At 47.2% G+C, this 26,086-nt stretch overlaps 1 protein-coding gene across 1 annotated transcript in view; it reads left to right on the forward strand.

Annotated features, from left to right (window-relative positions):
* The window catches only part of LCLAT1 (lysocardiolipin acyltransferase 1), a 61,593-nt gene extending 38,597 nt beyond the window's left edge, over positions 1-22,996 (forward strand). Inside the window, 2 exon segments of the mRNA XM_049784239.1 lie at positions 21,822-21,862; positions 21,865-22,996. Of these exon segments, the coding sequence (XP_049640196.1) occupies positions 21,822-21,862; positions 21,865-22,344 (521 nt within the window). The 3' untranslated portion in view covers positions 22,345-22,996.
* The last annotated feature ends 3,090 nt before the right edge of the window (positions 22,997-26,086 follow it).

Here is a 26,086-nt window from a genome sequence, read left to right on the forward strand (position 1 = left end):
TCCTGGCTCTGTGCTCAGGGTTTGGGGAATCCTATGGGGTGCTGGGGATGGAACCCCATTCAGCCAAGTGCAAGGCAAGTAAGTACCTTCTCTGCTGCACTATCTCTAGCCCACTACGTAAGTAAATTTTAAAAACCAGGTGAGCATATTACGCTTCTATTTTAGCTGGAATTGATCCTAGGGTGATCTAATTGGAGGAGAATAGAAAATTTAGTCAGAAACAGCATTCAAAGAAACATTGTCTAGTTCCGTCATGGAATATGGCCCTCAGATGAGCTTTAATCATTGGGCTGGACCATAATCTAAGCCTTCTGGTCTTCATCATTAAATATTTACAACTTGGATTTACCCCCAAACAGAGATTGCCTTACTTTTAAACCTGGGTGGGACAGGCTCAGGGTAGCTAAGCTATCTGTCCTTACACTGTCCTTACTACCCCACCCAGGGGTGATCTCTGGACTCAATAAAAATGCAGTTCTGGGAAGCAGCTGGGCTTTTCGTATGAGGTAGAAGACTGCGAGACTACACGCCTTTCACCCTTAGCCTTGAATAGATTTTTTCATACGTGATCCTGATTCAACTCCTTAATCGTTCACCTGGGGTTGGTGACACGGTGTGTGGAGTGGTTTTATAATATTTCATCTCAAACAATTGGGCTGTCCACTTTGTTTTGTTTTGTTTGGCCACACCTAGCAGTGCTCAGTGGTTAATCCTTACTCTGAGCTCAGAAATCGCTCCTGGCAGGTTCGGGGGACCCTATGGGATGCTGGGGATCGAACCCAGGTCCGTCCCTGCTCACCCTCATGCAAGGCAAATGTCCTCTAGCCATGCTATTGCTCCGACCCAAGGGCTTTCTGCTTTTTTGATATGAACTAGTTTTTGAGAAAAGAAAGCATGTTTTACACAAGAAACGTAATGCAGCGGCCCAAGAGATAGCACAGGGCATAAGCACTTGGTTCAATCCCTAACACCATGTATGGTCATAAGCCCCTAAATATCGTTGCTTATGTCCCAAACCACCTCCTTACCCAGGGCAAAAAAATGGATACTGTATTTTAATTTTAAAAAGCGTTTTATTTCACACTAGCACAACTAGGTCCTGGTCACCCAGAGGTACTAATAATCCTCACTGTGCTTTCGAAATTTGCACTACACATACGTAAGTTATTTAAATAAAACTTAAGAAAAAAGGGGCTAGAGTGATGGCATAGTGGATAGAGCATTTGCCTTCCACATGCCAACCCAGGTTCCATCCCCAGCATCCCATATGATCCCCCTCTGAGCCTGCATTTTCTGATCACAGTCAGAAGTGACTTACCCCTGAGCACCGCTGTGTGGCCCAAAAGAACCACAAAACCAATCAAATAAGCATCACGAGGGGCCCGGAGAGATAGCACAGGGGTGTTTACCTTGCAAGCAGCCGATCCAGGACCAAAGGTGGTTGGTTCGAATCCCAGTGTCCCATATGGTCCCCCGTGCCTTGCCAGGAGCTATTTCTGAGCAGACAGCCAGGAGTAACCCCTGAGCAACATTGGGTGTGGCCCAAAAACCCAAAAAAAAAAAGCATCACGAGTCATTTCATGCCAGAATGTAGGAGTGCCTCTTTTTCTGTGTATTCTAAAGGTCTTGGAGATTCAACTGGTAGGTTTTTACCCAACATTATGTCTGCTTGTTTGTTTTTGGTTTTTGCTTTATACCCAGTGACGCTCAGGGGTTATTCCTGGCTCTGTGCTCAGAAATCACTACTGGCTCGGAGGACCATATGGGATTCTGGATATCCAAACCAGGTCTGTCCTGGGTCATTCGCATGCAAGGCAAATGCCCTACCACTGTGCTATCTCTCTGGCCCTTTACCCAACATTATGAAAGTTTTCCAATGTTGCAAAAGTTCAAATACACACCCACCCTCTCCCCAAAATATTGTGCTGAACTTGCTGGTCCCTAATTGTGGTTTCATTTAGACTTTTTTTTCTTTCTTTTTTTTTTTTTTTTTTTTTGGTTTTTGGTTTTTGGGCCACACCCAGCGGTGCTCAGGGGTTACTCCTGGCTGTCTGCTCAGAAATAGCTCCTGGCAGGCACGGGGGACCATATGGGACACCAGGATTCGAACCAACCACCTTTGGTCCTGGATCGGCTGCTTGCAAGGCAAACGCCGCTGTGCTATCTCTCCGGGCCCGGACTTTATTTTCTAAAACCCTCCACAGGACTGTGGATTCGAACATCTGCATCACACACTCCTTTTCGCAGCCAGAATTCCCTGTCAGTATTTATCCCAAAGTTCAAACAAATTATTTCCATGGATGAACCGTCCCCGGGCCGGGAGGTGGGGGATTGTCTCTGACTTCTCAGCATAGCATCTAAAATTGGACATTTCTACACTCCTTCTACTTTGCTCTCAGGAATTCCACTTCATTTGAAATAAGTACTACATGATTCATAGCAGGGAGGCACTTTTTGTTTTCTCCCAACTATTTTTATTTTCTCTAATTCTTTCCGACCACCATGATTTAGAATCCTGCTAATGATGGTTTCCTGCGTATGGCCTTTGAAAATCACCCCCTCCCCCATGTCCCCTCATCTCCCCCTCACTCTTCCCCCTGTTGGTAAATTCTATTTTGTAGGACCTATTCTCAGATTCTGTTGCCACTGGCTGGTTGTTCACGCCTTGCTGCGTATCTTTATATCCCACACATGAGAAAGGGTACCCTATTTTTGTCCCAATGCCTTCCCCATTCTATATTGAATCTTTATAATTTTGTTATTTTTATTTAATTTCCAGTTGTTTGGAGGCCACATCTGGCAGCACTCGGGCATCTCTTCTGGCTCTGTACTCATTAATCTCTCCTGGCAGGTTCAGGGACCATATGGGATGACTGGGATTGAACCTGGGTCAGCCATATGCAAGGCAAATGCCCTACCTATTGTGCTATCAGTCTACCCCCAGACTGATTTTTTTATTTTATTTTTGGGGGGTTTGGGCCACACCCTGCGGCACTCGGGTTTAGCGCTCAGAAATCACTCCTGGCAGGCTTGGGGCAATATATGGGAAGCTGGGAATTGAACGCAAGTCAGCTTCATGTAAGACAAATGCCATACCTACTGTTGCGCTGTGCTGTCACTCCAACCCCCCAATTTTTAATTTTTTAATTTAAAATTTAATTTTTTAATTAAAAATTGAAATTGAAGAGCAGACCATTTTCAAGGATCCTATTGGACTCTTGGGTGACCTTCAAATGAGTCTTTTTTTTTTTTCTTCCCTCAAGCATAAAATTGGGTTCCCAGAAATGTCAAAGCTGTCTGTATTCTGTGGTCTGGGTCTTACCTATCTCCTCCATAGCTTCTCCTGTGGCCACTCTAAGAACTGCAATTTCACTTGTGATACTGCCTGGCACATGCCCACACACCCTGCCGTCCTGCCTGTTTTCCCAGGCCTGTCTCTCTGAAGCTTGGCCCTCTTCCTGAATTGGACAGTAGATGCACTTATTCTTTGCGCCATAGCTTTGCCCGCTTGTTGTAATGGCAGCAGAGTGAACCATGGGCATTGCCTAAAGTGGCATCCCATCCTTGTTCTGCAGCAATGGAAACACAGACTCTCACCCTTATCCCTCTCTGTCTCCAAAACTACTTCTCAAGGAGCAGCTTCTGTGAGCTTTTGCTGACTTTCAGTGGTCATTTTAAAATAACATGTTGAGGGCCCAAATGATAGCACAGTAGGGAAGGCATTTGCCTTATTGTGGCTGACCTGGGTTCAATCCCATATGGTCCCATGAGCCTGCCACAGTAATTCCTGAGCACAGAGCTAAGAGTGTCACCAAGTACCACTGGGTGTAGTCCAAAACCAGACAACAGCTTTTTTGGGGGGCCGGTCACACCCTGCTGTACTTAGGGGTTACTTCTGGCTCTACACTCAGAAATCACTCCTGCGGGCACAGGTAGAACATATAGGATGCTGGTATTTAACACTGTCCTGGATCGACTGCATGCGAGGCAAATGCCCTATTGTGTGCTATCCGGCCCCACAAAAGCTTTTCTTTTCTTTTTTTTTCCCCTCCCACAAAAGCTTTTCTTAAAAAAATTATGTCAAGATGATATTTTTGCCATAGATTTCAAAATAATAGGCTTGTACAATTTTCCAGAAAACAACCTGGATTTGGGTATTTGTTTTTTGTTTTTTTTTTTTTTTGTTTTTGGGTCACACCCGGCGGTGCTCAGGGGTTATTTCTGGCTGTCTGCTCAGAAATAGCTCCTGGCAGGCACGGGGGACCATATGGGACACTGGGATTCGAACCAACCACCTTTGGTCCTGGATCGGCTGCTTGCAAGGCAAACGCCGCTGTGCTATCTCTCCGGGCCCGGATTTGGGTATTTGTAAGTTTGTCTGTGATATCTATTATCTACCTATAACTATTCAGCTATCACTATTCAGCTGTTTTTACTACAAGATAAATGGCGTACTTAGTATTTCTGGATGATTTTTCTTTTTCAATCCTCAGTTGTTCAGTGAGCAAAGATTAGTATAGTGGCTAAAAAGGCCAAAGCAAAATGCTTCACTTTACTTCAGTATATTATTTCCTTTGGTTTAAGACCACTGAGGCCAAGATTGTGGGTTTAATTCTGTGCAGGACAGTTAAGGTCCCACCAGCAAATTCTTTTCAGTATTCACAGGAAAAGACAACGTTAGCACAGAGTCATTTGTCATGGCAGCAACCTTCTTGCCCCAGGGTCAGCAGACGTGGAGGCTGCACATTTTTATTGAAGGGTTTCTGTTTATTGGCGAGGTTTCTGTTGTTTCAAAGCAATGCCAGAGACTTATCAACAGAGTGATGGCAATGTTGTTTATATATAGAGTGATTATCATTCAGGGGGATGTCATAGAACTTCTCACCAAAATGAATTTCATTTTTATTTTTCCAAAAATACTCAAGAGGGGCCAGAGCCATAGCACAGCAGGGAGGACATTTGCCTTGGACACGGCCAACTCGGGTTCGATCCCCAGCATCTCAAATGATCCCCTAAGCCTGCCAGGAGTAATTTTTGAGCGCAGAGCCAGGAGGAACCCCTGTGTGCCACCTGGTGTGGTCCTAACCCCTCCTTACCCGCAAATGCACAAGAGGGAAATAGCATATTAGTCATTATGACCAGCACCACCGATGACCTGCGGGGGTGAATTTAGGCCAGCGGGGGTAGTGCTGTTGGTAAACTTCTGCTTATTGGGTGCTATCCACTCAGCTTCTTTCCCACAGCAGAATTAGGTGCTGAGCTGTGGTAGTAAAATTAGTTAGCTTTCATCGCAGGCTATTGGAAAGGCTTGCAGGAAGCAGCAGACAGAAGTGAATTACTTCTGGACTTCCAGGACCCCATTACTTCTTTGCTTTTCACACCAGGTTCCTGCCACAATGGCTTTCTGCATCCTGTCAGTACCGTGGGGACCCCCTTCAGGAAAGTTCTAGTCCACGGCATTGTTTTTTTCAGTTCTCATTCGCTCAGTGAGCAAGCAAAGAATTATTTTAGTGGGACCGGAGAAATAGCACAGTGGGTAGGGCATTTGCCTTGCACGCAACTGACCCAGGAGGGACCCGGTTCAATTCCTGGCATCCCATGTGGTCCCTGGACTGCCGGGAAGTGATTTCTTAGTGCAGATCCTGGAGTGACCCCTGAGCGTAGTTGGGTGTGGCCCAGAAACCAATCAGTCAATCAACAAATAAAAGTTTTTTAAAAAATATTTAGGGGCCGGGCGGTGGCACTGGAGGTAAGGTGCCTGCCTTGCCTGCGCTAACCTAGGACGGACCGCGGTTCGATCCCCCGGCGTCCCATATGGTCCCCCAAGAAGCCAGGAGCAACTTCTGAGCGCATAGCCAGGAGTAACCCCTGAGCCTCACAGGGTGTGGCCCAAAAAACCAAAAAAAAAATATATATATTATTATAGTGACAAAAAATACCTCGTTTTACTTCAGTATGTTATCATCATCATCATCATCATCATTTTGGCTTAAGTCCACTGAGAACAAGATTATGGGTTTAATTTTGTTGGGGCCGGGAAGGTGGCGCTAGAGGTAAGGTGTCTGCCTTACAAGCGTTAGCATAGGACGGACCACGGTTCGGTCCCCCGGCGTCCCATATGGTCTCCCCAAGCCAGGGGCGATTTCTGAGCTCATAGCCAGGAGTAACCCCTGAGCGTCAAACGGGTGTGGCCCAAAAACAAAAAAAAAAAAAAAAAAAAAAAAAAAACCTCGTTTTACTTCAGTATGTTATCATCATCATCATCATCATCATTTTGGCTTAAGTCCACTGAGAACAAGATTATGGGTTTAATTTTGTGTTTTAATCCTGAACCAGATGCTAGTAGTTGTTGCATTTCGCCCTTAGGATGGGCTTGGATGGAGAAGGATGGAGGTCTTTATTCTTAGGCCATGGCCATGTGGCTTCATCCCCCATCAACCGGCGGGTCTGGGGTCCAGGAAAGCGACAGGTATTGAACTCACTCACAGGCAGGTTTCAGGAAGCATCAACTTTATTCATGCCCTATCCACCACATGTGTGGCCTATATCATAACCTTTTAAGCATTCAGCCATTCTTAGCTAGCCCTGCATCTTGACTCCTTTCAGCCATTTTCCCTTTGACCTCCATGCTGGCAAAAGACCAAAAGAGGCCTAATCCCCTGGGTCAAAGGCCTTCTATAACCTTCCAAGACCACTCCCCGGAATGGGAGGGGTCTTGCAGGTAAGGTTACACGTAATATCCGGTTCCCAAGACCCCTCCCAGAAATGGCGGGTCTCAGGTAGATACACCTAAATCCAGGATGGAGTTACAAGTAGTAAAGATTTTGCATACCCAGAGTTAGAGACATTCTTCCGTGGAGTCTCCTGTCAAGGGTTCAGAAGGAAAGGCTTGTGTCCCAGTTTCCCCTTTGTGGACTGAGACAAAGAAGGATGCTCGTGGTCGGGCTTGAGCACAGAGATTCTACATAGAGGTGTGACTTGACCTTGGAGTGACTGACTCCTGCAAAGTGCTCTTCACATCACAGTTGCTCCCGTCAAGAGCAGCTCTGGTTTTCCAGCCTATGTCTTTAGATTGGACAGGTCGAGAGTTTCAAGAAAGCAGACAGAGATAGTATGGTAGGGAGGACACTTTAAGTCAGCCAACCCGGGTTTGATTCCTAGCCCCCCATAGGGTTCCTCAGATCCCATCCAGGAGTGATTTCCAAGCACAGAGACAGGAGTAACCCAACTCGTGGGTACTGCTGAATGTGGCCCAAACCCCACTGTTTACACCATAAACAAAGAAAGATGGGTAGCTTTCTCCCAGAGAGGAAAGCACAATAGTTTAGGACATTTCAGTTGGCAAAAATGGGTTAAAAACCGTATACCTTTTCCTAATTCACTGTCCTGGATGCTTTCTATAACAGCTCGTTGGTGAGCATGTAGAATGAAAGCTTCCCCTTCTGGCCTGGCTGCACTGAAAGCTTCCAGTTTAGCGATAATGCAGAATATTTCTGAGACAGTAGTAGGCACAGCATAACTGTACAAATGAAAGTGAAAGGTCTTCCCCATGTGGGATCCTGTATCAAGGAAACTGATGCCAAGATTCCAAACAAAATTATCAATTTTGGCAAGGGACCTGGCTTAGGAATGAAGTGAGACCTGGGCTTGATCCCTGGTACTGCAGATGGAAGAGAATGAGAAAGAGAGGGAAAGGAAGAAAGAGAGAGGAGAGAGGAGAGAAAACCAAATGGGATTGAACCCAGGGCTCACTCATGCGTGGTGAGTGTTTCCCTTGGCCCCACAACACACATTTCAACAACATACGTTGATCTTGGCCAACCACCTGTTTTTACAAGTTGCATGTCACTTGGCCTACAATATACATTTCTACATGTGTTTCCCTTCACCTACAACACACATTTATTTCTGCAGTATGCAGATGCCTTGGCCCACAACACGCATTTTACAATGCGTGCTTTCCTTGGCCCACACCAAGCATTTCTCCATGGAGAAAACCCAATGAGTGCAAAGGACAATGAAAGAAAAGACCTGTCCCTAAGATAGTGCCCCAAGAAGCAAAAGGACCATCTATAATTAGGATGGCAACACATATTCCAAAGGAATCCTGGTAGAGCAGGTAAAATGAACCTTTCATGACCTTGTCTATGACAAGGACAGATATTTCACATAGTCAAGCTCTCCTCAGATTTATCTTCTGTCCACTTTTTCTTTTTTTTTTTTTCCCCTCCCTGTCCACTTTTTCTGAGAGGAAAATGTGTTGTAACAAAAAAGAAAAGGAAAAAGAAATAAACTCAATGATGTAGTTAGAAAAATGATTGGTTCCAGGTACAATAATTTAGTGGTACACACACACAGGCAGTTACACTATAATTATAAATCTATTAATATTGATGATATTAAGCACTATTTTATTTTATTTTTTGCTTTTTGGGGCCACATCCAGTGACGCTCAGGGGGTTACTCCTGACTATGTGCTCAGAAATCGCTCCTGGCTTGGGGGACCATATTGGATGCTGGGGATCGAACTGCCATCCATCCTAGATTAGCGCATGCAAGACAAATGCCCTACCACTTGTGCCGCCACTCCAGCATATTAAGCATGAATTGTTCGTTGTATGAGAGTTATATGATAAGACAGTATCAAGACCACAGAGGAGTGGAGATGTGAAGACAAATGCCTTTAAATCTTGTGATAAGCACTGAGGGGGGGCAACAAAAGGAAACACCTGTGTAAGTGCAAGAATAAAGCATAAAACGTGGAGAAGGCTCGTCTTTGGCCAGTGGCAACAGCAGGTCCGTGAGGAGCCGTGCAGGGTGTCACTGCTGTGGTCAACATCACGGATGCGCCTTTAAATGCTCAGGGAAGCGCCGGGGCCTGAGTTCACTTCCTGCAGGTCAGGACGCAATGGAGGCAGACTGGCCGAGGTGCAGAGTGTTCTTTGTCACAGCCATCCTGTGGTGAGTGACACAGCAGGGCCAAGGACAGATGGAAAGGAACCCAGTGTTGTAGAAAGGTGGCCTGTATTGAGAGCCGGGACTTGTCGGGTTAGAGAAGGAAGAAGAGGAAGAGGAGGCCACCCGTAGGTCTTAGCTACACATTTCCTCCTACCCCATTCACTCTTTATCACTGTTGTCATCATGCCCACGGACAAGCGGGTCTCTGAGCCCCCATGAAGCTTTTTATGTGGACATGCATATTGGACTTGATGTCTTGATGGCAGAAGCATATTCTTTTTATTTTAATTACTTTATTTAAACACTTTGGTTACAAGATTGTTAATACATTGGTTTCCCACATACACAGTTACAGAGCTGTTCATGATTGAGTTTCAGTCATATAATGTGCAGCACCCTTCACCACTGCTAATTTCCCATCATGAGTGTCCCCAGTTTCCCTTTTGCCCTCCCCTCCATCGCTTTTGGGGCAAACATTCTCCTCTCTCACTTCCCCCTCCTATCCTCCCCCCTCCCTCCTTTCTGACTGGTTTGCAGTATTGTTACTGAAGGGGTATCCTGCCTATCATTTTCCATCTTTTCAGCACCCAGTTCTTGTCCAAGAGTGATCAGTCCCAGTTCTCATTGTCATAGTGGTCCCTTCTCTGCACTCCCCACTCTTTGTGGCTAGCTTCCTACCATGGGCCTTGCTTCTATTGGCTTTAGATATTATTGCCATTGGGTAGTGCAGGGCTTTACATGCTGTCATCTCAAGCTTCCATGGGGACTCTTCCCCTGCCCCTGAATTCCAGCTGATTTTCTCACAAGGGGGAGGGCAAATTCATCTCGATGCTCATCAAAGTCATTAGCTATTCTATTGCCTTCAGCTATTATTGCCATATATACCACAAATGAGTGCAATTTGCTGTTTCCAACTGCTGAACAGTTAGCCAAAGCCATGACTAGTTCACCTAGGTTGGAATTGGTGTGGAGTTCTAAGGATCGGATATTAGACCTTGGAAGGATTACGATATGCACAGAAGCTTGTTTTTGCAGATGGGAACCCAACACAAAAGAGTTCAGAGTGCATGAGGGACCAGGGATAGATTTCAATGAAAATTTCCCGACAGAATCGGGACATTTCTACAAACTAGTATGTCCCTGATGAAAAGGGACCATCTCAGTGTTTGGCTTGAGGTGGGGCTGTGACCTTGAGCCCCTTCCAAGTAGGACCCCTCCCATTGCACAGTTAAGGGGTCACTCTGCTCAGGCCTGTTGAGTGTTTTCTAAAATACAGTCGCAGCCAAAGAGTGACAGGACAAGCACTTGGTAGGAAAAGTTAGCCCAGAGCAAGAGTGTGTGTGTGTGTGTGTGTGTGTGTGTGTGTGTGTTTCTGTTGTTGTTCTTGCCTAGTTTAAATTGAGCGTTTACAGCGCTGGGGTTCGCAGAGCCTACTTGCTAGCCTAAACATGTTTGCACACAGCAGTACTTTCTAATTTAAATGCAATCATAATGGCCAAACAGCCCGGGCCCAGCCCAGCCGAAGGTATAAACTTCATTTTCAGCTCATTAGGCCACCTGGAAGCTGCAATCAGTGCCTGGGCCCTGACGTCAGTCGTCTGTCTGCTTCATTAAAATGTTAATTTTGTAGCTTTAATTCCTTCTGTGAAATGTATCACTGCAGGGCACTGGATGCAGATCGAGTCAGAATTTGCCCATCTCACTGTAGTGTGTGTCTTTTTTTTAAGTTTGTTCCCCCCCACCCCCACCCCCAGAACTGCTTTCGAATTTTGAAAGTGCTCAGAGAGCTAAAAGGGTGTAGCTACTTCGGGTGATTGGAGTCTAGTGAAATTAATTTGAAAATCATTCTGGAAGCAATTGGCGGGTTCCAGCCTCGAGGAGTGAAATATGCCGCCTTTCCTGCTAACAGGGAGCCTGGGAGGGGTTTACGCGTTGAACTGGCTTGGCTAGTCCTGGGCTTTCCATGCCCTGTGCCATCCGCTATCATCTCGAGCTTCCACTTCCACGGGGACTCTTCTCCTGCCCCTGAATTCCAGCTAATTTCCCACAAGGGAAAGCAAATTCATTGCAATGCTCATCAAAGTCATCAAATGCAGTTGCTGTTGGTTCACTGAATTGCATCTCCAGAGAGAGTACCACTGAGCAGGCCCATGACTGCCCATTGGGTTACACTCTCCTGGCTATCTTGCTTGGACTTCACACTCTTCTGCACACATGTATACACACGCCTCTAATTACTGACACATGAAATTAGTAACTTCAGAATGAGCCAGCTGCCTTTTGGGACTGGTGCACCAGCCCTAAGTTTAACATTGGTTTTCTTAGGGTTGGTTTGGTGTTGGGGGTCACACTCAGCAGTGCTCAGAGCTTGGCATGGCTCTGCGTTCAGGGATCTCTACTGGCAGTGCTCAGGGGACCATGTGTGGTGCTTGGGATTGAATCCAGGTCAATCATGTGCAAGGCAAATGCCCAACCCACTGTACTATCACTCTGATAAATTTGAGATATCAAAATTGATTTTTTGATGCTCCATTTAGCATTGTTATTTTGCATTTTTTGTATTGTTGATTTTGCTTTTTGAGGGGCCGCCCCACAAGTACTTCGGGGTTATTTCTAGCTTTGCACTTAGGAAAATGCAAGGCCCCCAGTTAATATTGCTGAATGGATGTAAGCTATCAAGTTGCCTTTCTGGTCTCTCATTGTGTATGTTAAGAAAGGCGGTTAGGGGGCCCGGAGAGATAGCACAGCGGCGTTTGCCTTGCAAGCAGCTGATCTAGGGCCAAAGGTGGTTGGTTCGAATCCCGGTGTCCCATATGGTCCCCCGTGCCTGCCAGGAGCTATTTCTGAGCAGACAGCCAGGAGTAACCCCTGAGCAATGCCGGGTGTGGTCCAAAAACCAAAAAAAAAAAAAAAAAAGAAAGGTGGTTAGGGCTGGAGTGATAGCATAGTAGGAAGGGTGTTTGCCTTGCACACAGCTGACCTGAGTTCAGTAGGGTCCTTCGAGCCTGACAGGAGTAATTCCTAGGCACAGAGGCAAAAACCCACCAGGTATGGCCTAAAAACCTAAAGAAAATAAAGTTGATTAATTAGCCACATCTATACACCAGACACAAGCTGAGTCCATGAGGGCAGAACCTGGAACGGAGCATTTCTGCTTCTCTCGGGGGTCCTGGTAATCACTCTCAGTTTCCCCTGAGCATGACCCAGAATGGTGTACCAGAAGAGAGATGGAGGTTGACTGAGAGAGAAATGAACCACAGACAATTGTAGTTTCGACAATCAGCCTATCCCCCTAAAAAATGCTGCATTTTTCTCTGTCAGACTACCAAGGATGTTCTACTAAAAGGAAGTTTATTTACATTAAGGAACAGATTTATTTCCAGCATGTAAATAAATTCACAGAGCTGAAAGATGACTGGACGTATCTTTGGATGGATGGACCAGGCCCTTTCTCGTCTTCCTGCAGGCCCGGGAGGGAACCTTTTAAAAAAAGTCACGTGTGAGCTCATAATTCTTTCAAGTACAATTAGGTATTCATAAATGGACCTGAAGGAGTAATGGAAAACTTCCATTTCAGAACCCGGTGCAAGAAAATACGGCATCACCCTGTCATTTTCCATTGGACACGTTCTCAATTAGAACAGCGTGTTTCTTTTGCTTTGGGTAGATGTTGATTAATTGATGTTTTGTTTATAATATATTTCAGAAATGGAAAGAATTTCAGCTATATTTGCAGGGTAATAAAATTAAGTCTATTTAAGTATGTCTAAAAGGCTTTTTGCTGCCAAGCTTTCCATTTTGAGAGAAGGTTTTAAAAGATAAGTTAAAGACCAATTATATTCTTCCAGATTTTCACATTCAGAAACTTGTGCTCATTGGAAAGACCCAAGTAGAATTTGGGGTCCTTCATGTTAGTCCTTCCATATGATGGGAAGGGCTGACTAAAGCTTCCTGGGTATGCACTCAGAAATTGCTCCTGGCTTGGGGGACCATATGGGACACCGGGGGTTTGAACTTTGGTCTGTTAATGTGTGCAAGATAAACGCCCTACCGCTTGCGCCACCACTCTGGCCCCAGCCTGATTTTTTTTTTTTAATAGCTCTTCTGTTTCATTATATATAAGAAAGCCATGGGCTTTTACTTATTTTGTCATCTACCACTTTACAAATTTATTGTTTCTAGGAGTTTTTCTTATAGTATCTTTAGGGTTTTCTAAGTATGGTATCGTGTCATCTGCAAATTGTGAGAGCTTGATTTCTTTCTTACCTCTCTGGATGTCCTTAATATCTTTTTCTCACCTCATTGCTATGGCAAGTACTTCAGGTGCTGGATTAAATAGATGTGATGAGAGTGGGCATCCTTGTCTCGTGCCTGATCATTTTGGGGGTGGGGTGTTAGGTCATACCTGGCTTCGCTCAGGGGTTCCTCCTGGCTCTGCACTCAGAAGTCACTCGTGGCAAGCTCGGAGGACCATATGGGATGTCGAGAATAGAAGAGTTCATTCAGGGTTGGCCACGTGCAAGGCAAACGCCCTATCGCTGTGCTATTGCTCTGGCCCCCCATGCCTGATACTCGAGAGAAAGCCTCCAGTATAATTGTAGTTTAGCTGTGGGCTTGTGGTATTTAGCTTTTTATTTCAACTGATTTCAGTCAACCCGAAACTATGTTAAAATAAAAGATTGGAAAAGGAAATGGTATCAGATCCTCATTAGCAAATCTAATGTCCTAAGGCAGTAAAATAAAAAGCAGGAGAACTGGTCTCGACTAGGAAGCTTGTCACTGGTGTGGGAGTATAAATTAGGTAGGGGGGCACAAGGATAATGGGGAAGAAGAAAGTTCCTACCAGGTGAGGGGGGCGGAAGGGAAACTGGGGACATTGGTGGAAGGAAATGGGCACTGGTGAAGGGATGGATGTTTGAAACTTATGCATGGCTAAGTTTATAACTAATTCGTGATGTTAAAAAATCTAAACGATTAGTTTTAAAAAATGAAAGCTGATAAAAGATCAAATAAGATGTCAATAATAGCCTAAGTCTTTTGTTTTGGAGTGGAGACTCTTCTAGCAGTGTTTAGGCCATCAGTTCAGCACAGGACCCCAAGGACGTGATGCCTCTTGGGCCCTGCGGTGAACCGCGATGTCCAGGGCACCCACCCTGGTGGTACTTGGGGTCTCCAGGGCAGGATTCGTGGATGCTCAAGGGACCACGAGGTGCTGACAGCTGAAACTAGGCCAACACATGCTGAGCAGTGCTTTCAGCAGTGCTTACATTTCCTGCCTTTGAAATGGAGGATGTGCATTCTTCCACAATCCCCAGAGAGGGAGAGGGATCCCCGTGCCCCCAAGCCGGGTAGGACAAGAGACGCAGGTAAGGCAGCAACTCCAACATGGGAAATATTCCAAACATGCTTGGAAGGAACAGCAGAAACTCACACTGCAAGCTGTTCATCCACAAGCCAGTTGCCCAGCTACATAGAACCATGAGACAAGATAGCAGCCACCCCTCCAGGCCCCTGAGTAGTCTTTATTGGGATAAACAAAGCCCACCCCCCAAGGGAATGAAAAAGCCAGATGAGGAGGCAATGGGGAAACATCTTTTTAACAAGAAAACTAAAGGAATCAATCGAGAGACATCTAATTAGAAGGCAAAATGAGGACCAATCCACAGACCTCTGCCAACACTGGTCCCAGATAAAGCTCAGGTTTAGATTTCCGTAGAAGAGCTAACATGGAGGATGGACAACAACACTTTCCCAGGTGCTTTTGACCGTTTGGCAGGTTTCAGCTGATTCACAACCAAGTGATCCAAATAAGAGAGATTTAAGCAATATATATTCTCGTCCGAAAAACTGTCGTCCTCTAGGATTTACTGGCCAGGACCAGTGAGCCTCTTCCCCATTCCATGATGCAGGGTATCTTGTTTCAAGGTGGTCCAAGGTGAAAAAAATCTTGGAGCCGCAGCAGTAGGGCATTTACCCTGAATGCAGATAACCCAGGAAGGACCCGAGTTCCATCTCTGGCATCCCATAGGATCCCCTGAGCCTGCCAGGAGCGATTTCTGAGCGCAGAGCCAGGAGGAACCCCTGAGTGCTGTCTGGTGTGGCCCAAAGCCATAAATGAATAAAATAAAATAAATCCGTAGATGAGTAGCCACTGCACAAAGCATGAGGTCTGGGGAAGGGTGGAAGTTGGGGTCACAGGAAGTAAAGGTCAAAAAAGGGACCACAGTTGCAAAAAGGTTGAGAAACATGACCATGATGTCTATTAAACACCCAGGGTTTAGCAGCAGCACGAATTGACCTTTAAATTCTGCTTCAAAAAGTTTTTGCTGGTGCCTCCTTTTAGACACGCCGTCAAAGACAGGGAGGGGCTGCTTCAGATCAGAGATGGGAAGGAACTGTGTTTGCAAACAGTTTCTAGCATGTGTCAGAGAGATCGTACAAGGGTCCAGAAGCTTGCCTTGCATCCTGCTGATCCGCCCATGCATTTCTCCCAAGCACCACCAGGCCGCACATTCAAGCACAGAGCATTGGGGCACCACCAAGAGTGATCTACACACACATGCCCAAAAGAATCATTTTATTGCTCATTTTTGTCTTTGTTGAGATGTCCTGGGACCAGGACACCAGGTTGTGGCACCAGGGATCCCTAGAGTGCTGCTGTTGGGAAGCCTACGGTGATGTTTATGGTTGGTGCCAGGCATCGAACTCACAGTCTCACGCTTGCCCCATCTTTCCTTCCTACTGACTACCACCCGTGCCCTTTGCAGCTCTTATAATGGAGACCTCAGGCTTGAGGAGTGACTCACTCACTCTGTGGGACACAGGCCTCGTTGGTCTCGAACAAACCTTTTCTTCTATTTTATTGTTCTTTTTTGCTAGTGGTTGGTTTTATTGAGGGTGTTATTTGGGGGGGGGTGTTGTGTCTTGTAATGCTTTCACTTTACCTCACCTGCCCTTCTTCCATTTCTTCCTGCTCTATTAGTTGGCCATTAGGTTGTATTTCATGATGCCTGTGTTTCTTTTTTCCTTTTTTTGCCTCCATGTCTTTCCCTAAAATTACCTTCTGTAAAATTGGAAGGAAGTCACTTTCATTTAGATTTTGAAACCTGCAAATAAGATGTATCTCTTGTACTGTTTCTTGCTTTTTCCACTGAGAGTCATTTATTTCTTTTTTAATTTTGGGGGGGGGGGGATTTACACCCAGCGGTGCTTGGGTTACTCCTGGCTCTGTGCTCAGAAATTGCTCCTGGCAGGCTCAGGTGATCATATGGGATGCCAGAGATGGAACACTGGTCCTTCCTGGGTCAGCTGCATTCAAGGTAAATGCCCTACTGCTGTTCTATCTCTCCAGCCCCTGAGCATCATTTCTAAGATGTGGCCATGGATTGGCATTGATCTACCATGACATCTCATCACCGCCTTTCCTGGCCCTGTATTTTTTCCACTTCCCCGGTCACCTGGGGTACAGAGCCCAACTCCCATCCTGACCCTGGACCCTGGGCAAATGCCTGATTCCTCTTGCTGGAATCAGTTTGAGCACCTTCCATTTTCTGCTGACCCTTTGCCTTCCAGGACATTGACTCTGAAGCCCTGGTTTCACTACAAGGGCTCCTTTACCCTGACTCTGCACCCCCTTGGCACTGCCCGGCTTTCTCTTGCAGGAACTTCTCTTGCCAGGCTGGGACTCCTTGTTCTTGTTCGGTCTTGCCAGCCACTGAGGGTTTCTATGTGCTGGTGAGTTTCCTGGGCCCCCTCCTAAAGAAGTTCACTCTTTTTCGTGTTCTCTGTGTTAGTCGCATGTTCAGGATTACACGTCGCCAATAAGTTCTGCTGCATATTCATTGCACGGAAAATGAGTCCTGTGATCAGCTTCATGCATTTTTCAGGCACTTGTTTGCCGTGTAATTTGCACATAATTAAGTGTTTCGCTACTTGACTAGGAAAATGTCCTTCTGGTATGTAACTCGCCTTCTACATGGGTGTTTCTATCTAGGCGGGAGCCTTCCTTGATGTGTGTTAGGGGTGAGTCTCCCTCCTTTTACTCTCCTGCACCTTTATTAAGCCAACTGTCATTCTCCTGTGGTTGGTGACGGTTCTTTGGTTCTATATGAAGTTCCATAAAACCTTTATGTAAATATTTATAAATATATAATATATAAATTTATATAATTAAAGAAGAACCTTTATCTCTGTTCTGTGACATTATTCTTTATACTTTTTTTGGGGGGGGGAGTTCATACCCTTTGGTGCTCAGGCTTATTCCTGGCTCTGCACTCAACAATCCCTCCTGGTGGTGCTTAGTGGACCATAAGGAATGCTGTCCAGGATTGAACCCGGTTTGGCTGCTGGAACAAGTCTAGTGTCCTCTCCACTGCGCTATTGTTCCAGCTCCATTATTCCAGCTCCAAATGTGGGGCCAGAGAGATAGCCTAGCAGTAGGGTGTTTGCCATGCACGCAGCCAACCCAGGAGAGACCCGGTTCAATTCACGGCATCCCATATGGGTCCCCAACCTGCCAGGGTGATTTCTGAGTGCAGAACCAGGAGTGACTCCTGAGTGCCTGTGGCCTCAAAACCAATTGATCATTCAATCAATCAAGTTTGATAAGTAAAAGAGAGAGAGAGAGAGAGAAAGAGAGAGAGAGAGAGACAGAGAGAGACAGAGAGAGAGAGAGAGACAGAGAGAGAGAGAGAGAGAGAGAGAGAGAGAAATGTAATCAGGTTTGTTTTTCCAGGATTGAGACCATTAGAAAGCATTCTCCAGATGGAAGACCCTAAACCTTCTGTGTGGCCATGAACGAGGTCACACGTATGACAGTCCAGGCTAGCACGCCTCTCTGAGCAGTTCAGCCATCTCAGCCCACGGGCTCCATCCTCTGAATTCACTCCCAGTCCCCTTTCCACTCTCTTCTCTGCAAACCACACGCTTCTCCCTGCTTTTTATTCCCTTCATGGCCTGTGTAAGGAACTTTCTTCCGTTTCTCTTTTGATCTCAATCGCTCTAGAAACTTTCCCCATGGCCAGAGCCCACCGCCCTGTTCTTCTCTTCTCCCTCCGACAGCTGGCTCCCCACTCACTCTCGTGATCGTGATTTAGTGAGCAGTTAGTTACTAGACTCCTGCTCAGTGCTGTGGACTTGATGGCCGAGTCTGTATCTTGCAGCAACACCACAGGGCAGGGAGCGGATGGTGAAGGCTGTCCCAGCTCATCTTCGGCCCCAGCAGGCAGGCGTGAGGGGCCTGGCACCCACCTTGCCTCCTACAGTCTCGATTCTCACCACCAGACTCTGTGCCATCCGCCTTCTCTCTGTATTTGAAAACTTTTCCATTTGCCAATCTGTCTCGTTCTTCCTTTTATTTTTAGCAAGTGCATTTATTTCGGGTTGGATTTTTTTGTTGTTGTTAATGAACCAAGCGAAAGGCATTTGTGGTCTATAACTCACGTGCGGGATTCAGCACTACATGCGAATTAGGATTCCATTATTATTTAATTAGGCATTCCATTATGGGAAGTGTGGGGGGGCATCTCTGGCTTCTCCTGCTCTCTGACTAATCCTGAAACAATTTCTTCTTTGTGAACAAATATTAGCCCGTAATAATTAGTGCATTCAGCTACACGAAGGCTTTTTATTAAATCTCTCTCTGATTATGCTAGCTTTCCGCCCCCCCCCCATCCCATCCCACCCCAAGTATGGGCTGATTTAATTTCATGGGATTTTTATCCACTTATGTGTTAAGCTTGTATTCATAAAGCACCGAGATGATTTTGGGGAGAGTTTGGGAAGACCGTCCACTGGTTTCAGGATTGAATGAAATGCTCTGATCGTTTCTGTTACAAGAGAATTCATTGGCAGTAGGAGCCCAGTAATGTATGAACCAGAATACAGAAGCAGGTTTGCTTTACCAGGTTATGAGGCATTGAGAGTTTGGGAGCTAGGGAGATAAGTACAGCAGCTAGAGTTACTTGCCGAGTCTGCTTGCCAGCAGACTCAGGTTCAATTCCTGGCACTCCATATGGTCCCCAAGGAATGACCCCCAAGTGCTGAGCCAGGTAAGCCCTGAGCACTACCAGTTTTGGCCCCCAAAACTAAAGAAATAAAATACAGGTATAAAATAAGCAGATCTAAAATAGGCCAGGGGCCAGAGAGATTGCACAGCTGTAAGGAATTTGCCTTGCATGCGGCTAACCCGGGACAGTCCCAATTTGATTCCTGGCATTCCATGTGTTGAGCTTGCCAGAAGCGATTTCTGAGCACAGAGCCAGGAGTAACTCTTGAGCATCGCCAGTGTGACCCCCAAAACCAATAAGTAAATAATAGACTGCTAAAAAATAAATAAAAATAAAATAGGCCAGATAGTAAATTATCTCGAGAGCAGAGAAAGAAACAGGATTTTCAAGAGCTATAACCAGAAGAAATGAATCTTTCCAGACGCCCAGTTGCTGGTCACAGGCTCTAAAGAAAGCAGCGGGTCTTTCTTTATGATTGTCTGCAACTCTTTCACTGCAGGGAATTCATGGCCCGGAACAGAGAGAGATTTGTTGGTAGATAAAATGGGGCCCAGCCATCCAGTGGGCCTGGATGAGGCAGGAGATGCAAGTGTCTTCAGGGGAGCAGACGCAGCTCGGTTAGAGACTGGAATGACCTGTGTGGATGGGCGAGAATGAGGGCAGGTCACTTGAATCCACTTATAGTAGCTTAAGTAGCAGAACCAGCAAGGAACTGAATTTGAATTGTCTTGTTTTCATTGACTCAAAGACCTGCATATGGAAACAAGAGCCAGACTTGGCGACAGCATTAGAAAAAATGATGCTTCCCCAGCCCGGTAGCAAGTGTGGGAAGAGCAAAGGCATCAGACGTGCAGTTGTGCATGGTCTTGGCTCTTCCAGGGCTCAACTTATGAGCAGCCAATGCGTGATAGGTAAGGTACTCATCGTGTTCGATTCTGCAGTTCAGTTAACTGGAATTTATCCTCAAGAATCCTTACTGTCCATCACCAAGTACAGTAGTTGTACTGTAGTTGATGTGGTAGTCGATATGAAGATCTAAGCGAAGAGGGAAAGATTTTAAAGTCTTTTTGAGGCGAGGGGGTATTTTGGGTCACACCCCGGTGGCGCTCGGGTTACTCCTGGCTCTGCGCTCAGAAATTGCTCCTGACAGACACAGGGGACTGTATGGGATGCCGGGATTCGAACCACCATCCGACTTGGATCGGCTGCATGCGAAGCAAATGCCCTATTACTGTGCCCTGAAGTCCTTTTTTAAAAAAAATATATCAAGTATGATGCACCTATGAAAGGTTGTTTTGGAAAATCATGGGTTGGAGAGACAATGAAGAGAATGAGCGATCCAGTGCTATGCCATGGGTTGGAGAATCTTAAGGCATATGCTTTCTGTTGACTATTAGTCTATCTGTCTGTCTGTGTGGACAATTACATCTTGCCTTTAAGGAACTTATTCTTCCAGCATTGCCCACTGATGGCAAATGTTAACATACTTTTTTTTTTTTTTTTTGGTGGGGGGAGAGGAAAGGATTGGGCTGCCCTCCGATAGTACCTAACGCTTAATCTTGTCTCTGTATTAAGGGAATCACATTCTGATTGGGCTCAAACTCAGGTCAGGTATATGGAAGGCAAGCACCTTTCTTACTATCTCTCGGGCCCTGTTTTTTTTATTCTTTCTAGAAAATGACATTTGTTTGGCAGGTGTGCCGAACCGGTGCCCATCAGAAGAGGAGATTACAGAAATGAGGAAAGATTTAAAGCTTTGTACAAAATAGAGTTCAGCAGATTGAGGATTGGAATGTGGAAATAATATGTTTCCGATATTATGCGTAAGGATCAAATTCTTTTTATTTTTTTGGGTTTTTGGGCCCATACCCCGTTTGATGCTCAGGGGTTACTCCTGGCTAAGTGCTCAGAAATCACCCCTGGCTTGGGGGGACCATATGGGACGCCAGGGGATCGAACCGCGGTCCTTCCTTGGCTAGCGCTTGCAAGGCAGGACACCTTACCTCTAGCGCCACCTCACTGGCCCCAAGGATCAGATTCTTGTCTTCTTCTTAGGAGCATTCACAGGAGTCCATTTCTTAACTTCATCCTTTAGGCCTGAATATTGGGTGCCTTGATAATTCTTAGAAGAATTGGATTAACTTTGACTTCCCTGGAAAAAAGCAGGTGGATTAAAAAAAAAACGGATCCTAGAACACAGAACAGCTTACTCCAGGTCTGTGCCCAGAGCTCACTCCTGGTGCTACTCATTGGACCAGATGAGTGCGAGAGATGAGTTTGGGTTCACCAGATGTGAGGCAGGTACCTTAAATCCTTAAATCCTGTGTCCGGCCCACTGTTCTTCCGTTTTACACAAGCAGCTATGTGGAGCTGTCATGCCCAGTGAGCTTTTTCTTAGTAAAACCTGTGGCACATATGGTGTCCGAACAGGACAGAACAGAAACTGGGTTTGTCCTATGGCTCTGACCCAACTGGTCAAGTGTGACTCTGGCTGGTTATTGCTGTCGGGCCAGGGAGTCTGCTTTCGCCAAACCACCATGCACTCACAAGAGCAGGAAAGGTAGGGTCCCCAATATCAGGGTGAAGGGCTGGCTGGTCCAGCCCTCTTCCCTCCCATCCCTAAACTGCCTCTACTTGGCTGTTTGCTTTGAGAAGCACAATTAGGTGTCTCTGAACAAAGAACATTTCTTGCTCGAGGGCTCAGTGGCAGTTGGCAAGCAAGACGAAGGCTCTAGACAACTGGTCAACCCGCAACCAAGCCTAGAGACACAGTAGTGCCATTTCCCAGGTCAACCTCCTCTGTGCCAGCGGTCCATGCCAGTCACTCAGCCCTGTTCTTTTGCCCTACCTCTCCAGGGAAGAACCTGAGTGCTGTGCATCGACATCACCGTGCTTACTCCCACACAACATCCCGCAGACCGAGAAGCACCTGCTGGAGGGCGACTTCCCGCAGGAAATCCACTTCCACGTGCACCGCTACCACCCATCTCTGCGCTGCCCGGCACCAAGGAGGGAGGGCTGCAAGGTTTGGTGCCACCGGCGCTGGGAGGAGAAGGAGCAGCGCTCGTTCGGGACTACTACAGTGGCCAGAAGAGCTTCAGCCCCACCAGCCATGACAGGGCCGGCCACGTCCCACCCCTGCAAGTCGGAGCTGCAGGTCATGGTGGAGAAACTCCTGTCCATCCTCTACTGGAACCTCTTCAGCCCGGCCATGTGTCTGCTCATCTATGCCTACAGCCCTGTGCGCTGGTACTTCTTCGCTGCCATCGTCATCTTTGTGCTGCAGGAGAGACTCTTTGGCGGGCTGGAGGTCATCGAGCTGGCCTCATACCGCCTCCTGCACAAACAGTCGACTTTGAATGCCAAGAAGGAAGAGTAGAGTAGAAGACGGAGCATAGGGGGCAGCGGGATGGTGGGTATAGTGGTGTGTTGGGGAGGAGACGGGGTGATCGGCAGCTCCAAACCTGGGGGGCTACTAGGGAACTAATGCACAAGTGAACCTTGTGGAAGAGGATGCATTGGCTTGCCTGGCTGCCGTCCTTGGCTAAGAGTGACTTTGCCCTTCATTGGGTGAGAGGGGAAATCTCTGTCTTCTCCAAGTATTGTTTTGTTTTCATAGATTTCTGAATGTCAGCTCAGGCCCAGGTAGCCCAGAACCATGGCTGGAAAAATGAGTCTTTAGACAGGTTGTCAACATTGAGTCCTTCGCAGACAAGGCATGGCATGGGATTGGTGGAAAGCCCAGTGCTGAGTCTTCCCCGGGCCTGGCCGCCTGTCTAGGTTGCTCAACCCGTTGTCACCTCTTCCCTCGAGTCTAGAAGATGGGCAGCCTGGATATCAACCATCAGCTCTTCAATAGGAACCCAAGTTTTGGGGGAAATTGGTCCCGTGGCCCTTTGCTGAGCCCATTAGCAGACCATCTGTTCTCTTGTCTCCTCTGAGAGCCAGCGGGCTGTTCTCGGGGCCATCTCCCAAGTGCCCTATATGGGAATGTTGGCTTCAGCATCCGACCACAGAGAACCCCCACCACTGAGGCCCTGCCCTCACACCTTCTTCTGCTCGGCTGTCCCTCGCCTTCTTCACAGAGCGCACCACTTTAAGAAAAGCCTAGAACCCTCATCCCGTGGCTGCCAGCAGAAATCTCTGAGGTGGCAACTTTTGATATATTTATATCCTAACCTGCCCTCCTTCCATCGGAGAGAGAAACGCCAAAGAGAATGAACGCCCCTCATGCCATTCGAGCAGCTGGCCAAAGCAACAGTTCAAGCCCCTCTCAGCCTTTTGCCGATTTTCCTCCGGACACCGAAATGAGCACCCAGGCACGGCGCCTTCGTGCTGACTGCAAGGCCCTCTTCCCGCCAGCTCCAGGCTAGCTTGGACCTCTGCATGGACATTCAAGCCCACACCAGCCCGAGGTCCTCCCAGACCTGCTCCCTGGAGTTGGGACCAGGAGTCACGGGTTGCCACAAAATCAACCACTACCCCCCGGCATAGGACTGTGCAGTTTCCTCTCTGCTGGAGCCAGTGACCCTCTGACTGCTAGAGTGACGGACTTGGGTCCAGTACAGCTGGATATAGGCTACTCTGAAACCTTAGCCATATATAGTGGGGGATGGATTTCTGCCCCTGCAGTGAGGCCCATAGCAGGGAAGGTTCTGCAGACTGAGGTTCTGGAGGTTCCTGAAGGAGACCGCTCACTCCTGAGCCCTCCCTGCCCCAGCTAAGGCCATACTATGGCATGGTGGGAATTGGAGCTCACAGGCCTGAGCATTGCTTGCAGGAAAGCTTATTGACCCCAGTGGATGGGCCATGGGGATTGGAAGAGTAAAGGCAGCCAGAGAAACTCACTTACTTGACTCGGTGGCGCTGAGCCAGACCCTCCCTCAGAGGTGACTGCTCTGAGGCTGGGTTTTCAGTCCTGCAGAAGCCAGAGAGAGGTATTGTGTGCAGTTGTCCTTATCTCACTTGTTTTTGTTTGTTTGGGGGCCAACCCCCACAGTGCTAAGGAGTTACTCTTGGCTCTGAGCTCAGGAATCAAATCCAGGTCCTGGGTCGGCTCTGTGCAAGGCAAATGCCCCTCCCCTGCTGTGCTATTGCTCTGGCCCTTCACTTCCAGGTTTTATTTAATTTTTTTTGGCGGCCACACCTGGTGACACTACGGGTTACATCCTGGCTATGCGCTCAGAAATTGCTCCTGGCTTTGGGGGACCATATGGGACGCCAGGGGATCGAACTAGCGGTCCGTCCTAGGCTAGCACGAACAAGGCATATGGCTTGTTCTACACTTTGACCCCTCTCACTTTCAGTTTTTAATTGATCTGGGGGGATGCTTTCTTTTCTCTTTGGCTCCCCACCCCCAATCATTTTCTTTTCTTTCTAATTTGATTTTACAGACTCTTTTTTCCTTAGGTTTTGGCAGAGCACAAACTCTTTTGGCCATCAGGATTGTACTGGCCCCTGGTAGGCAGGAGAAGGCCTCTTGTTTCACCCCATTGCGGTGTAGAGCGAAGCCCCCTTTTCTCCTGACCCCTCCTTCAAGGTCAAGCTGGCACTTCACACCTTGTAGCCTCTTAACTGAGAGACCGATCAAAGGGGGAAAATCTTTTTTTAAAAGAGACAATTTTTTTTAGTTTTGATCCCTAAAAAATAATGTTTACAATAAAACAAACCTTATTTTGCCTCCCCTCCAATTCTTTAGCGTTAAACTGAGAGGAGACTGACAATGGTTGTATGAAATAGGAGAATACTTCAAAATTAAAGTAATATTTTCTTTTGCAGCAAGGCTTCAAAAAGTCAAGATTGATAGTCAAAGAAGGATAAAATGGGTGTCAAAATAGCAGGCGCCCTGCATACCCTAACTAACCCCCCCTGCCTGGCCAGGTCCCCACAGTTCCCTCCCCACCTCTCTGAAACCATATTTTGTCTTATCTAGGCCGTGAATCCCTAAAATGGGTGATGTTCATACCAGGGCGTCAACTCTCCCCCACTTCGGTCTTCTGTGCCAGGGAGGACCTGAGGAAGTGATGGTTTTCCCTCTTGCACCCCCAATCAGCTCTGGGGAAGCCAGCCCAGGTCCTGGTCAGGTTCTGCAGAAGGCCTGGCAGAGCATGTCCCCTCCTGATGCATTGCTCCTGACTCGAGCTCCTGGTCTGGACAGGCTTCAGAGACACAGCCCGAAGGACCGGATGAACGCCAACCTTCCCTGGAGATCCAAAGACCCAGTCCCGTTGGCAAGGGGGACTCTTGTGCCGCCCCAATACGGAGCTCACCCACCCGTATTTCCCGGTCCGAAGAGGGGAGCGCAAGGCACCCACTGTTTACAGTTTTCTTCTAAATCAAGTGCTTCCAGTGCATAGTGCTGGCTCCTTGCCTTTTTCTCCTCGTCGCAAGAATTCCACCATGGTTCTTGGTCTCCTGAGTCTCCATGCTGTGCTATGCCGAGAGAGAAGGGCGTTTCCCAAGCACCCCCACTCGACCCACACAGCTCATCTGAAGGGGGTTCTGGTTGGGTGACCTTGATGACTGAACTGGAGATGGAGCAAGGATGAGCGAGAGGGTCGGCCAGCTGCAGTGGAGACACAGCCCAGCATGTGACCGGGACCTACTGACATTTAGACTCTCTAAAGAGAATCTCGGGTCATTGGGCTGTTTGGTGGCTTTTTTTGTGGGTTTTATTTTCTCCAGCGAATACTGTGCAGAACACCTTTTTAAAAGTAACTCACAGAACAGCTTAGTTTTCACCGTCCACGGAGCGACTGTGAGTTTCGTCCTATGTAAATGCATCCCCGAATAAAGTGATGTGGATGAAACAAGACGTTTGCTCGCCCCGCACTCCGTGTCTGCCTTGGCGGGGGCTGCGGGTCGGAGGTGTTCCTCTTCTCCCCATGTGTTGGGGTGCTTCCATCTCCCCACATGGTAGAGGTGTTTCCTGCCCTCCCACATGTTGATGGTGCTCTCCATCTCCCCACGTGCTAGAGATGCCCCCCCATAGTGATGTTTTCTCACTGATAGAGGTGCTCGTCACCTCCCACATGTTAGCAGTGCTTCCCATATCCCCATTTCCCCACATGTTAGAGATACCTCCATCTCCCCATTTGCTCGGGGCACTCCTATCTCCCCAT

This window comes from Suncus etruscus, chromosome 12 (assembly GCF_024139225.1).
Source record: "Suncus etruscus isolate mSunEtr1 chromosome 12, mSunEtr1.pri.cur, whole genome shotgun sequence".
NCBI classification, from domain to species: Eukaryota; Metazoa; Chordata; class Mammalia; order Eulipotyphla; family Soricidae; genus Suncus; species Suncus etruscus.